The following is a 13,532-nucleotide window of genomic DNA, read 5'->3' on the forward strand; positions in this document are numbered from 1 at the left end:
AAGTGGTCCATTATATACCTGTTTTATATACCCCATAATTTTCCTATAAGGAGAAATAGGTCCGGGTTCTTATATTTAAATACAGAGTTGTATCATGCATTTTGTCTGGTAGATATTGTTTGTCACTTGTTTATTCTACTTTGGAGTATTTTCCCATTAGATACAGATTTAATGTTTTTGAAACCTTCACTCTAAAAAATGCTGGGTTAAAAACAACCCAAGTTGGGTTGAAAATGGACTAACCCAGCAATTGGGTTGTTTTAACCCAGAGATTGGGTTCTTTTAAGCAAACATTTAACCCAACTGCTGGGTTAAAACGACCCATTCACTGGGTTAAAACAACTCAATTGCTGGGTTAGTCCATTTTCAACCCAACTTGGGTTGTTTTTAACCCAGCATTTTTTAGAGTGTTTTTTAAAAGGTGTGCGGTTTGTTCAATAATAGGATTTGAACTGGTTTTCCAAGGAGTATAACACATGCTCACTTAGCTGGACTTAATAAATTAGTTAATATATGGTGTTTTGATGCTGCAAACAAAGGCCTTATTAATAAATAATGTACCAGTGAAATAGCTGAGCTTTGTGATATGGCAATATAAATGTAATATGTAATATAAATGTAATAATTCAAAATCCAATGCACTATAACTGTTAAATTATATTCTTTATAGAAATATTATTAAAAGCAATAATAGTGTCCAAAGGACATCATAATTTATTTAGACAGTCCAAGTCTGGAAATGAAGAACACATAAGAAAATGTAAAAGGTTTGCAGAGATGTATTTAATCCTGAAAAATACATTGAACAATTTCAAGACACATTCAGGAAGATGGGCAGGAAAATGCCTTTTTAATGTTTTCAAATGGAGGATACATGAATATATACACAATGTTAAATGAACAGTAGGACAATAAGAAAAGGCTCGGGTCCTGGTAATCTTAGCAGACTGTACATGAAAAGCAAACGTAGCAAAATTACAAACCTGATAGACCGTAATCAATCACGTTTCTCCGATGGCTCACTATCTGGATACATTTTCAAGTATGTCTCCACCATGTTGTCCAAATCGTGCTTAATGGCAGAGTTAATATAGAACAGGGCCATGCTCTTGTTTCTGTGATGCACAGGTGTGTCTTCCAGGTATGTCTTCAGTCGTTGTTTCGCATTGCTGCATTTCTCATCGGTCAGAGCGAAGACCGGCAGATTGTACAGGACTTTCAGGAGAGCACACACGTTGGGGAAGAACTTCACGTCGGACAGCTGAAGTGTCTCGTAGATGGTCGCTGGCAATACAACATCTTTACTTCCATGCTTCCATTTGATCTTCCAGCAGTGCAACTCGGCAGGAAAGGTGTCCGGGTTCAGCAGGTCTTCTTTGTAAATGTCAGCACTGGTTTCCTCTGTGGTGTTGAACTTCAACTGGCCCATGATGGCAGGGACGAGCGACAAGGACTTCAAGGCCTTCAGGTGATTTTCAGAGAAAAGATCAGGGAGCTCCTTAATCACATGGGTGACCACGGGAAGGGTGACTTGCTCTTTATAGTAGGTCTCAGGTTGGATTTCGTCACCAGACGTTGGTCGTTTTCTGAAGTACAGCCGAGGTACTTTGACTGGGATCTCAAGGGCTGCGGCCAGGTTGACGGCCTCCTCGAACCAGAATTCATGGTAGACCTCGATATTGTCGTAAACTTCATTCAGAGAATGCAGGACAGCCGTCAGACTGTTGGATGCGAAGAAGACCTCGTTTGTTTGCCCTTGCAGATTCTTCCCAAAGGCTCTGGTGAAGGAAAGGGCGTTTTTGAGCACCACCAACGTCATGACGAACTCAAAATCGGCCAATGCCTCGGATATGATGAAGGCGCTGTGCGCCACTTCATCGTTCCATTTGTGATCTTCATTGTCATGGACGCTATCCATGCAAAGCAGGAGAGACTCCAGGAGGTCAACGGCTACTTCGAATGTGTCGTGCTGCTCGGTCCACTTCGAGTTGCACGTCTCCTTGAGGGCACTGGCTTTCTCTTCATTTCCCTGGTAGTAGATGGAAATGGCACTTTCCAGCTGATTTTGCAACAAGGGCGATTTGCTGAAAAATGCATCCAGCTTTTTTAGAGTAGACATGACGAGATGCACTCCTGTGAACGTCATTGTGCTTGCCAGGCTGATGTTCAAGGAGCAATTGGAGCAAGGGGTGAGAACGGCTAGTGGGTGTAGCTCGGCGATTCTGGACACCATCGCTTTGACCTTCATAGCAGACACACCTGAACACAAATACGCCTGTCCTCTGCAATACTGCATGTCCAGGCCACATTTCTCAGTCACTTCAGCAACAAGCCTCTCTGTGATCGCCTCCACATCCCCTTCGAAGAGCAGGAACCCGACTAACTCTTCCCGGAGGCAGCTGGTCTTATCCACAAAACGCACAAACAGCGGGAGATGGCTCTCTCCGCCGATCTCAACCAGGTTGTCTACAACCAAAGAGAAGAAGCGTCCTTCTTTAACATCAGCTAAAAGCTCTTCACGAATGCCCTTTTCCATCACTCCCAACATCTGCTGCAATTGAGTAGAGGAGCAATACTCGAGGTTTACAGGCGACCCCTCGAACTTCTTTCTGAGGTATTCGTCGCCTGCGTTGATCCGGTACTCCAACAGCGCCTGGAAGTTGCTGGGGGTGAAGCTTTTGCTTCTGGGTTCTTTGTCAGAGTGCCCATGCAGAGGGATGTTCTGCATGCCCATCATCACCACAACATCAAACAGAGACTTGAGATACTCTTTATTCAGCGTTTCCTCATCAATGACCTGAGGGCTGCTGTCGACCCCATCGCCATTTTTGCTCGCACTGATCTCTTTGGTTGTTGTCTCACTGTTATCTTTAGGTTCCTCACTTTGGGAGTCCGCTGAGAATGCAAAAATAATATTTGTGTAAGTTTAGTCATTATTTTGCATAGTGGAATGCATGTAAATATAGAGGGTATGCATGTGGCGTCACTGTCAGCCGGAGTTACTGCAGGCAAATTATTGCAGGCTCATATCAACACGTTATCATATCGGCAAGGCATATCGACATAATTTTTCAATTCGGCCGATGCTATATTTTAAGTGTTTATCGGCCGATTCTGATGTTGTGACGATAATATCGTGCATCCCCAGCAGAGTGAGGTGAATTTGTAAATGCTAGTGTGGACAGAATGCCACTGAGTGGCAAAATGGCAGCGTCTACACCAGGGCTCCAGACTAACTTTTTTCACTAGGAGCACAGTGGCCCCCAACTGAAAATTTTAGGGGCACAACCAGAAATTTTAGGGGCGCATATCGTAAATCAACATGCTAACCAAATCTACTAATTTCCACTGTATTACTAATAGGGATTGGTATCGTTAAGGTTTTAATGGTATTACTACTTTTACCGATACTGCTTATCGATCCGGTACTTTAACAGTATTCTTACCGGTTCTTTTTATTATACTTTATTTTATTTTTTTATATATAAAAAAACATAATTAAGAACATAATTAACATGGCTTTATAATCTGAAAAGTAAAATATCTATAGCAAAAGAAACCGCAAAGTTTGAACAAAAATATAAAACATCTATTTGTAAATGGACCAGGTGCAGGCATTCAGAAGGTCTGTTAACATTAATATTACAGTAAAGAACAAACCTACAAAGAAATCTAATAAAGTAATGAAATGTAAAATAACACTGCATAGTTTTCACTGTATAAATTGATAGATTAATGCTTATAAAAGCTAAAGTTATTAATTCAAGAGATGTGAATATTTTCTATTTGCCTTTTGTTCGATTCGAATTAATGGCTCAATCGTCAGCAGGTTTATTAGACGCTGCCCCTTTAAGACCGATCGAATGTAGAACTAATAATATCATATTCTCCTATTTCTCCAAACTATTTACGCCCATTTAAGATATAAACTGTTAAAATAACTACTCTCCAATCCGGTCATTTTGATACAGGCTATTTGTTGCGTATTTGATGGTTTAGACGCGCACACGAAGCCTAAAATATTAAGTGCAAGTCGGTCCATTTCGCAGCACACACACATAAGCCGCCTTGAAGTTGGAAACAGCGTCTCTTGCGCGGATTATTGTGCATTTAATAGCTCTTTATTATCAAACACATCCCGCAGTTTGGCAACAGTAGAGACTGCAGTTTACAACAATCACTGAATCTGACGTTTAGTTAAGGTTTAAGGAGAAATGACAGCGCAAGGCTGTGAAGGGAAGGATGAGCTCGACGGAACACGGCTATAGGAATAGTTTTACCTCATACCATCTTTTTATAATTCTTGGAAGCCAAAATCGAAAATAAAATTAGATTAATATCACAGCACATCCCTAAAGTTTAAGCAGAATAAACGTTTGTTTAGTTCTTGGCCATCGTCACTCATTAAAGCTGACTGGTGTTGTGTTCGCTGTAGCTCCACGTGAGAGATCTCGCTTTCTCTCTCTTCTGGATTGAATAGCATCCAGGACAAATGGTTTAATATTATCTCATATAGAAACGGCTGGCAAAGATAGAATTTGCCAGATAACGTCTATCAATTATAATTAGTAAGTGTATTTTCTTAATTTCTCCAGAACCGGGCAAAGCAGGCAAATTTACTGGTCGCACATGTGCGACTGGATGTAAAATTCAGTCGCACACTCTCAAATTTTAGTCGCAAAATGCGACCATTTAGTCGCACTCTGGAGCCCTGGTCTACACTAATCCGGATACATTTTGTCCACACTAGCATTTTCAAATTCACCTCACTGTGCTAGTGATGCACGATATTATCGTCACAACATTGGAATCGGCCGATAAACACTTAAAATATAGCATCGGCCGAATTGAAAAATTATGTCGATATGCCTTGCCGATATGATAACGTGTTGATATGCGCCTGCAATAACTTGCGTGTGCAAGGACTGCTACAGCGATAAGATCATGTCAGCCGTGTGGTCATTCTTGAAGTGAAAACAAGCAAATGCATTGCATGTCCCGTGATTTATATTGACAGTTTTTAAATGCTGCCTTGAATTTGTGAATGCAGGATTGCCAGGTTTTCACAACAAAACTAGCCCAAAACAAGCACAATCGCGTCTCCCCACTCTCTAGCGCGCGCAGCAGCCGAAGCTCCTCCAGGTCCTAGTGCCCGCCCGGTAGAATATTAGCCTATTTAGTTTGGGCGCTGTTGTTATAGTAATAAAATGAAAAGTAGAATACACAAATAAATAGAAGATACTTCTTTTTCTGAATAAATAAAGCAGAAATGATGTCAAAGCACAAGCATGACACTTGTAAATTAAATACTTTTATATACAGTTTATTCATCTGTAATAACATTTTATGAAATGGATGATGAAAAATAATCCAAGGAGCACTAAAATAATTTCATTATTTTATTTATTTGAAGCATCAACTAAATACAGCATCAACTGATGCCATGCCACCCTCCATTTCATGTGCACAAACATTAAATCCCAAAATAAAATTTTTAGGTTACAATCGCATCTGTCTGGGATGAAAATATACTCTTATTATAAAAATAACTTTACTAACATTTATTTATCTTTAACAAGTATCCTTTTAGTAAGGAGACCTCAGAAATCTGAAACCAGAATGAAAAAAAAAATGTTTTGCTCAAAATGGTGATTTCCAAACAAAGGGAAAAAATAAACAAATATCGGTATCGATATCGACCAAAATTAGTTGAAACATATCGGCACATCGGCAAAAATCCAATATCGTGCATCGCTACACTGTGCATGTGTAAGACCTCATAAAAGCTCTCTTGATACAGACGGAACAAGATATAATAAAGTTATCACGCAATTCTTCTGGCAAGATCATTTTATTTAGCAAAATATCTCCTCATCCACTGATGCATCCATGTCGCACTCAGTCACCATTATATGTTTGGTCTAAAACACAACTGCTCTCATGTTTTGGTGCAGGGCAGCAAATAGGGCTGGATGATTAACCGAAAACTAATCGAAACCGAAATTTAGAACCTCTAACCGGCGTAATTTTCCCATGTGGGTTATTTTGGTTTTCACCTGACTCCGCCCCGTCAGTCACATCAAGTGCAGTTTGCAGGCACACGGAAAGATGCAGGAGCCATATAAATAAAATATTTAGATAATCACTAATAATAGTCACGCAGCAGCTCTTCTGCCACTCGGTCCGGCTGAGGGGGTGTTCCAGCGGGAAAGTGACCTCAATGGATGCAGACCCTCTATATTTTGCAAGGCGTGTGTAAATATGCAGGGCTCAACATTAACGCTTGTCTGCTTGTCCCGGACAAGTGAATTTTTTTTTGAAGGGGCAAGTGAAAGAGAGTTTTACTTGCCCGACCGGACAAGTAGCCTGATAAAACGTAATTAACAAAAAATAAAAAGCGAATCATCAAAATGCAAGAATGATTCTGCCTTCATTTAGTGTAAGTGGCGATCGATAGTGGATAATAATATATAATGTAGTATAATGAACTGACGTTTACATCCTTGAAATGGTCTATAACTTTGCGCTGTTGACGCTCGCGCAGCCTCTCGAGGAGAAATCGAAACAAATGTGCGCCGCTCATACAGAGAAACTCCGTTAACAAACTGCCGTAAAAATGTAGAAATGTGGAGTTTATTTATATTTATAACATATGATACAGTTGCAACGTCACATTACCAAGAGTGCTGTTTTCCTGAATAACATCACGACACTGATTTCATATGACAGTTCCATAAACAATTATTAACATTAAGTCACTTACACTTTAGATGCAATATTGTTTTAGTTTCATGTTTAAACATTCTTTCCAACTTTTCTTATTTGTATATTCAAAAAATATTTAAAACAATCTCATAACATTATTTAATACAATTGCAATTTTTCAGTGTAAATTATTTAATTTAAACAGCCCTATAGTGTCTTATTCTAATTGAATTTATTGATCAAATTTAAGAATATAAAAGGAAAGCTGAAGCATAGCCTATATTTAATAAGATTAGGGGAAAATTTGGTAAAAATATTATAAATATGCAGATTTAAATATGTCAAAGCTGATTGAACACTGAATATTGCTTCAGAATAAATTTTATTTACAACACACACACAAAAAAAGTTTTTTTTTCCCGGACAAGCACATTTTTTACTCGGACAAGCGAATTACAGATTTTCTTGTCCGAAGGATAAGCACGTGAACAAGCTTAATGTCGAACCCTGATATGTGAGAAAAATGATATTGCAATGGTAATCATAAAACAAAGACAAACAGAATAAAAAGGCAACTCACATTTATTCTTCTTTGCGTCAGGGGCATCCTTATTTTCCGTCTGTTAAAGAAATTGGTATGTTTTTAGTAAACCACTCACATTCAGTATTTTTAGACATAATTGACTTATTATTTTATTTTAGTTTTAAATCAACTTTAAGGCCTGTTCACAACGGGACGTTTTTCGCGTGCGTTTATCGACCGACGTTTAACGCCTCGTGACTAAACAAAGGGCGCCAATGTTAGTGTGCACACCGACACACAAAACGCTAGATGTAAGAGTCATTAAAAAAAAAAACGCTTTGGTTTGTTTTTTTGTTTTGACACACCGCGTTAGAAACTGGCTGACCACTGCCGAGCACACGTTGATATGACAAAGAACTAAGTAGACAAAGAAGAAGATGAGCTAATGCTGCTTGCCAGTTTGCAAAAAGTGCGTGAATGGTTTTGGCAAGCACATAAATACTGTCTCTCTTCTTCTTCTGTGTGACAAGCGAGTGTCAGAAATGTAGATATACATAATAACGGCTAGATGTCTTACGGCGGAGTCTCTAACGCCATCACCGGCGGCCATCTTGTCACAGGCAAGCTTTCTGGCGGGCTCTGTGGTACCTGATGCAAGGTGAGTGATCTGCACGAACAAAAATACTCTTATTTCGCTGACGGATTTACAAATGGTTTGGTTTCTTACAAACGTTATTAATGTGGCTATAATTCTAGATGCTTGAACAAATACGTGGGTAGGTACTACATTTGAATTTGAACAAACTTTCCGATCGTTAAAAAAGTATGTTCTAAATAGTATGAATGAATGTGATCCGGACGTACTACATCCGCCATGTTGTCGATATCATGTGACCTACCAGCATCAGTTGCGTCCCATAACCTCTATTCATAAATTGTCTCCCGTGGCCTCATGGGATGGTAAAGTGTCCATCGTATGCGCACTTCAGAATCTCGCCGGAAGTAGTAGGTCATCCGGGGACTTTTTGCAGATTGTTTTTCGAATACTATGAATTCGGACGAACTACTCTGTTGGCGTACTGTTTTTTGCATACTATATAGTAGGGCTGGGTATTGACACAAATTTCACGATTCGATTCACAAGCTTTCGATTCGATTTTATTTTCGATTCTTTTCAATTCAATTCAATATCGATTACTTTGGATATGTATCAGGTATAATACATGGAAAATTTTCTCAAGGAAAACAAATTTCTGAACTAATGTTGTAAACTATGGGAGTCAGTTGATACTACATTAGCGTACTAATATTGAAGGTAAAAATTTACCGATTTGTATACAAACACTTAAATGACACTAAATTGTGTTTTTTTTATATATATAATAATAAAGTTATAATATTAACTTTACAATTACATAATCATAATTCTACTCCAATTAGTTTTAAAAATATAAATATAAACATTTAAAGGGTGGCTGTCATAAAAACTTGCCAGATTTATTAAATATTGAAGAACATTGACAATGAATATCCTATGTAATGGTGCATATAATTAGCAAAATGCTCCTCTCTAGAGTTAATTTTTCTAGCTGACTAACGAGTTTATGGACACTGGATTTGGTTTTTCTGAGGTAACTGTGACGTTACGTGACATTGTTTACTTGTAAGCCGTTTTACTTACATCTTTCTGCGATTGAAACACTGATTGAGCGATTCTATGTGACATGATACGGATTTCGTTCATGTTTATTTCGCGCTGTTACTGGTATTAAGGCGGAAGAGAAGATCCGTTCATGTTTGCTTCGCGCTGCTGGTTCTCGAGCTGAGCTGCGGCAGAGCGATCTTGCGCCAAAACGATATTTATGTTTTTGAATTTCGTAAAAAAAAAAAAAAAAGACTAATCGATTCTTGGGATTTAAGAATCGATATTGTTTTGTAAAAGTGAGAATCGATTAAAATCGAGAAATCTATATTTTTTACCCAGCCCTACTATATAGTAGAGAAGTATTTGATTTCGGACGCAGCTCTAGCCTTTATTATGTATATCTATGGTCAGAAGCGTAAAGTGCCACAGCACCACCTTGTGTACCGGGAGTGCCATCTACTAAATCGGCGCATCGCCAGTGAAAATCGCTTGGGTGTGAACACTCAAGACGCGCCAAAAAACGTCTTGAAAAACGCTGGTGATAAGCGCGCACGCGATATGCGTCCCGGTGTGTACAGGCCTTTACTCTGAAATGTGAAGAGGTAGGCTTATTATACAGTATCACATAGATACATACTGAGCAAATATTACCTCATTATTTGACCGTTTGAGGGAAGGGTTGTCAAATATGGTTGGTACCGCACTATCCTTCAGGACAGTCCTGAAAGGGCTCTGGATGATAATCACAATAATGTGCAATATGTTAGAGATCACATGCTATTTGTAGTGTCCAATAGTTGATCTAATATTCCAGGGTTCCTCAAATCTTACCCTGGAGGGCCAATGCGCTGCAGAGTTTAGCTCCAACCCTAATCAAACACACCTGAACATGATATTCAATGTCTTCAGGTTCATTAGAAAACTACAGGTAGGTGAGTTTGATTAGGGTTGGAGCTAAACTCTGCAGCGCATTGGCCCTCCAGGGTCAGATTTGAGGAACCCTGTAATATTCTATTCAGTTATTTCTAATACTTGTATAATTACTATAAACACAGTATTTCTGGAATATTTAGATTTCGAAAAATATATAACATTTAAGTGAACTGAAAAGTAAGCAGCACCTAAAATATACCCTTTCATTTTAACTACATTAGAAAACTACCACAACAATTTAATACGAATGCATAACTTACGGTTTTGGTTATCAAGTTAGGTTCAAAGTGCCTTGCACACAGTCTGTGGTATTTGTTCAGATGGTCGGGCGTTTTGTCTTTCAGGTCTGAGCGACTGCAGTTTTCCACCCACTTCTTACATCTAGGGAATAAATGTGACATGAATAGCAGTTATTGAAGCGATAGTTCACCCCAAAATGAAAATTAGCCCATTATTTACTCACCCTCAAGCCATCTTAGGTGTATATGACATTATTCTTTCAGACGAACACAATCGGAGATGTATTAAATAAAGTCCTGGCTCTTCCAAGTTTTATAATGGCGGTGAATAGAGGATGATATTCACAAAAAAAGTGCATACATCCATTGTAAAAGTACTCCACACAAACGAAGCAAAATTATGTGTTTGAGTAAGAAAAATATCCATATTTAAAACTTTATAAACTAAAATAACTAGCTTCCGACAGACGGCCGTACGCATTGATTTACCTGACACATGACGTATTGACGAACGCGGAAGGATAGCGCAAAACAAAACATCGTCAGGAATTAGAAGTCGAGTTTTTAAAAAGAAATGTCGGAGGAGCTTGAGTTTGTTGTTTGAACCGCGAGAGGCGCCAAAGCTTACGCTACTCCTACGCCATACATTGTGTCTTTTGCCGTAAGTCGACTTGCGTTATTTTAGTTTTTAAAGTTTTAAATATGGATATTTTTCTTACACAAACCTGTAAGAGCCATACGGACTACTGGCACATCTGGGAACTTAACTGTCAATTTCATCAAAGCCCTTTTTAGGGGAAAATAAACTAGACTCCCATAGACTTCAATACAAAATAGCGGTACAAAACAACGTCCGTACACAGCCGGCAGGCGTGAATAACTTATGAAATCACTCAGATTAAACATGTCAAGTAATTATATGTCCAGCCGGCCTGCCAAGAGCATGAAAGATACATCCACACACTTAGTTTGGTCAATTTAAAAACATGTCCCTTCATTCTCCCAGCGTCAAATTGGTGTAACAAGTGAATGATTTTACTTAGTTTTTGCAAGTAAACATCTTTAAATGTATATATTATGTCTTTATATTTAGAGAGTACTGAATGCTCTTTTCTGTCCAGCCATAGTTAACTAGCCTGACTTAGCTTCCGATAGCATCATCCGTACTTCATGATTCAAAAACGAAGTTAAATCATTCACTGGTTTACCTGGTGATTTGATGAGGTGCGAGTAAATATCCTCTGGCCACTGGGTGGAGTTGATACACCAATTTGACAGTGGGAGAATGAATGGACATGTTTTTAAATTGACCAAATTAAGTGTGTGGATGTATCTTTCACGCTCTATGGCAGGCAGGCTGGACATATAATTACTTGACATGTTTAGTGTGTTGTTTTGTGCCGCTATTTTGTACTGAAGTCTATGGGAGTCTAGTTTATTTTCCCCTAAAAGTGGGCGTGAATCTGTTCAGAGATATTCTATGACGTTGCGCCGGTTGTGCGTATGGCAGGGATTCTGCAGGATTTATGAAGGTAAATTTAAGACTATTTAAAGAAAATGTATGGAATAAATTGAAGGGAACATAACACGTCAATATGCCAAATGTCTAGGAAGCGCACAAAGAGTTGTATTAGCAACACTTTTTGAAGTTTGAACAATTTCCAACAGATCTTCATAACTTTTTAATTAATTTTTACAAAAAAATAGCTTAAAGTTTGACATAAGAAATCATGTGCAAGTGATTTTATGATTAAAAAACAACAAATATGGGTTCATAAAAATCAAGTAATTTTCATATCCACTGACAGATACTTGTTCTTATTTTAAGCATAAACTCACTTAATTTTGTGCAATTTCTCAGGAAAAAAAATAGTAATTTCTTAATTTTGCATCTCAAGTAAATGCATCTTGATTTAAGGATATTTAGATATTTGCACTGAAACAAAAAATCCTGTGGTAAATATAAATGTTTTGCAGTTCATGCTATTTAATTTTGCTACTAAATTTAGGGCCCTATGAATTTATTTGATTATATATAGTTTATTCAATTAAAACAGTCAAATTTAAATGGTTAATTTGCTTAATGGTTATTACGATGTTTCATTTTAAGGCCTTAAATTATGGAATGTTTTTTACAGAAACCCTGCGTTTGGATATTTTTCATGATGGATAGATGCACTTTTTTGGTGTATATATAAATATAATCCTCTAATCACTGGCATTATAAATCTTGGAAGAGCCAGGACATTATTTAATATGTAATTGTGTGTCTGAAAGAAGAAAGTCATACACCAAGGATGGCTTAAGGGGGAGTAAATAAAATGATTCTTCATTTTCTGGGTGAACAATCCCTTTAAGAACAATGTTGTCCGTTAGACGTGTAAGATAGTATCTGTGTCATACAATAATATAGTGCATATTTTTGTTTTTTACTGTAATACACACTGTTGATTGTGTCTGGTTGCTAATACACAACATTCACACGGAGATCAATGACAGATGAGTACATCCAATCAACAGCCTGTTGGCTTTCCTATCCTATATAAACAACAGAAATGCTGAGTAACACTGAAGAATAACTCATAATACTTTGAGTAGTATGTAAACACTAGTTAATGCGTTACATGACAGACTTGCATCTGCTCTTTAAGCAAGCTAACTAGCTCAGTGGAGCTCTGAGGAGGCTGTACTGGTAAATAAACAAAGTTAAATGAAGGTCAAACGCAAAATCCCATCGTCTGGATAACAAAGAGTGGGATAGGTGAGGAAAACGTGTGTAATACCTCTCGGGATCCCGGGGAAACCTGAAGAACGCCAGCACCGAGTGAGTGCTGTTCCTGGAGCAGTTCAGCGCCGCGCAGAAATTAGGCATCGTTCGTTCACTCTGAGTCGAATCTTAATAGCGAATGCAGTTCATTTGACTCACTGTTATGATATTTCCTTCAGAAAGTTTTAAAAATGTAGTTTTAAAGACTAATAAAGCTGTAAATTAATCGGCACTCTAGTGCTTTGTGTGGCCTGGAGGAGAAGCGCGTTGGAGTTCGTTTCCGTCCCACAATGCTTTGCTCGCGCAACGCGAGTTCAAATCCTCAGCCAATCAGCGGGCGCTTGCGGGAAAAAATTCGCGGCAGTTTGGGAGGAACCGTTAATAAATTCAAAAATAATATTTTTTCATGAGTGATATTAAAGCAATAGCTCTCAAAAAATAAAAATAATATATATATATATATATATATATATATATATATATATATATATATATATATATATATATATATATATATTAAACGTGAGTTACACTATTTTCGTTTTTGGGAGAGCGACACATGAAAAAATACTATAGTTTTTGAACCATAGTATAGTAAAGATACTAAGTACAGTAAATTAGTATTTACTACATTTTGTTAATTTATACTACAGCATACTGTAGGTAAATTGTTAAAATATAGTAAGGTATACAATTTACTGTACTATATTTACTATAGTA

The 13,532-nt window shown here is 37.8% G+C and overlaps 1 protein-coding gene across 1 annotated transcript; it reads right to left on the minus strand.

Moving 5' to 3' along the window:
- Positions 1-762: 762 nt before the first annotated feature.
- Positions 763-13,128, minus strand: LOC307118657 (52 kDa repressor of the inhibitor of the protein kinase-like). The gene is made up of 5 exons (XM_079804369.1): positions 12,829-13,128; positions 10,067-10,187; positions 9,525-9,605; positions 7,286-7,325; positions 763-2,895 (listed from the first exon to the last, which is right to left on the minus strand). Exons 1-5 carry the CDS (start codon positions 12,915-12,917, stop codon positions 998-1,000), a joined length of 2,229 nt encoding a protein of 742 aa, XP_079660495.1. The 5' UTR covers positions 12,918-13,128; the 3' UTR covers positions 763-997.
- Between the last annotated feature and the right edge of the window lie 404 nt (positions 13,129-13,532).

The sequence above is a fragment of the Gobio gobio genome (genome assembly GCF_949357685.1).
Source record: "Gobio gobio genome assembly, chromosome: 22".
NCBI lineage: Eukaryota > Metazoa > Chordata > Actinopteri > Cypriniformes > Gobionidae > Gobio > Gobio gobio.

Coding starts and splice junctions, on each gene's coding strand:
- LOC307118657 (XM_079804369.1), bottom strand. CDS start 12,917: ATGCCTAATTTCTGCGCGGCGCTGAACTGCTCCAGGAACAGCACTCAC. Junction 7,326..9,524: donor TCAAACGGTCAAATAATGAG/GTAATATTTGCT, acceptor TTTCTTTAACAG/ACGGAAAATAAGGATGCCCC. Junction 2,896..7,285: donor TGACGCAAAGAAGAATAAAT/GTGAGTTGCCTT, acceptor TTGCATTCTCAG/CGGACTCCCAAAGTGAGGAA.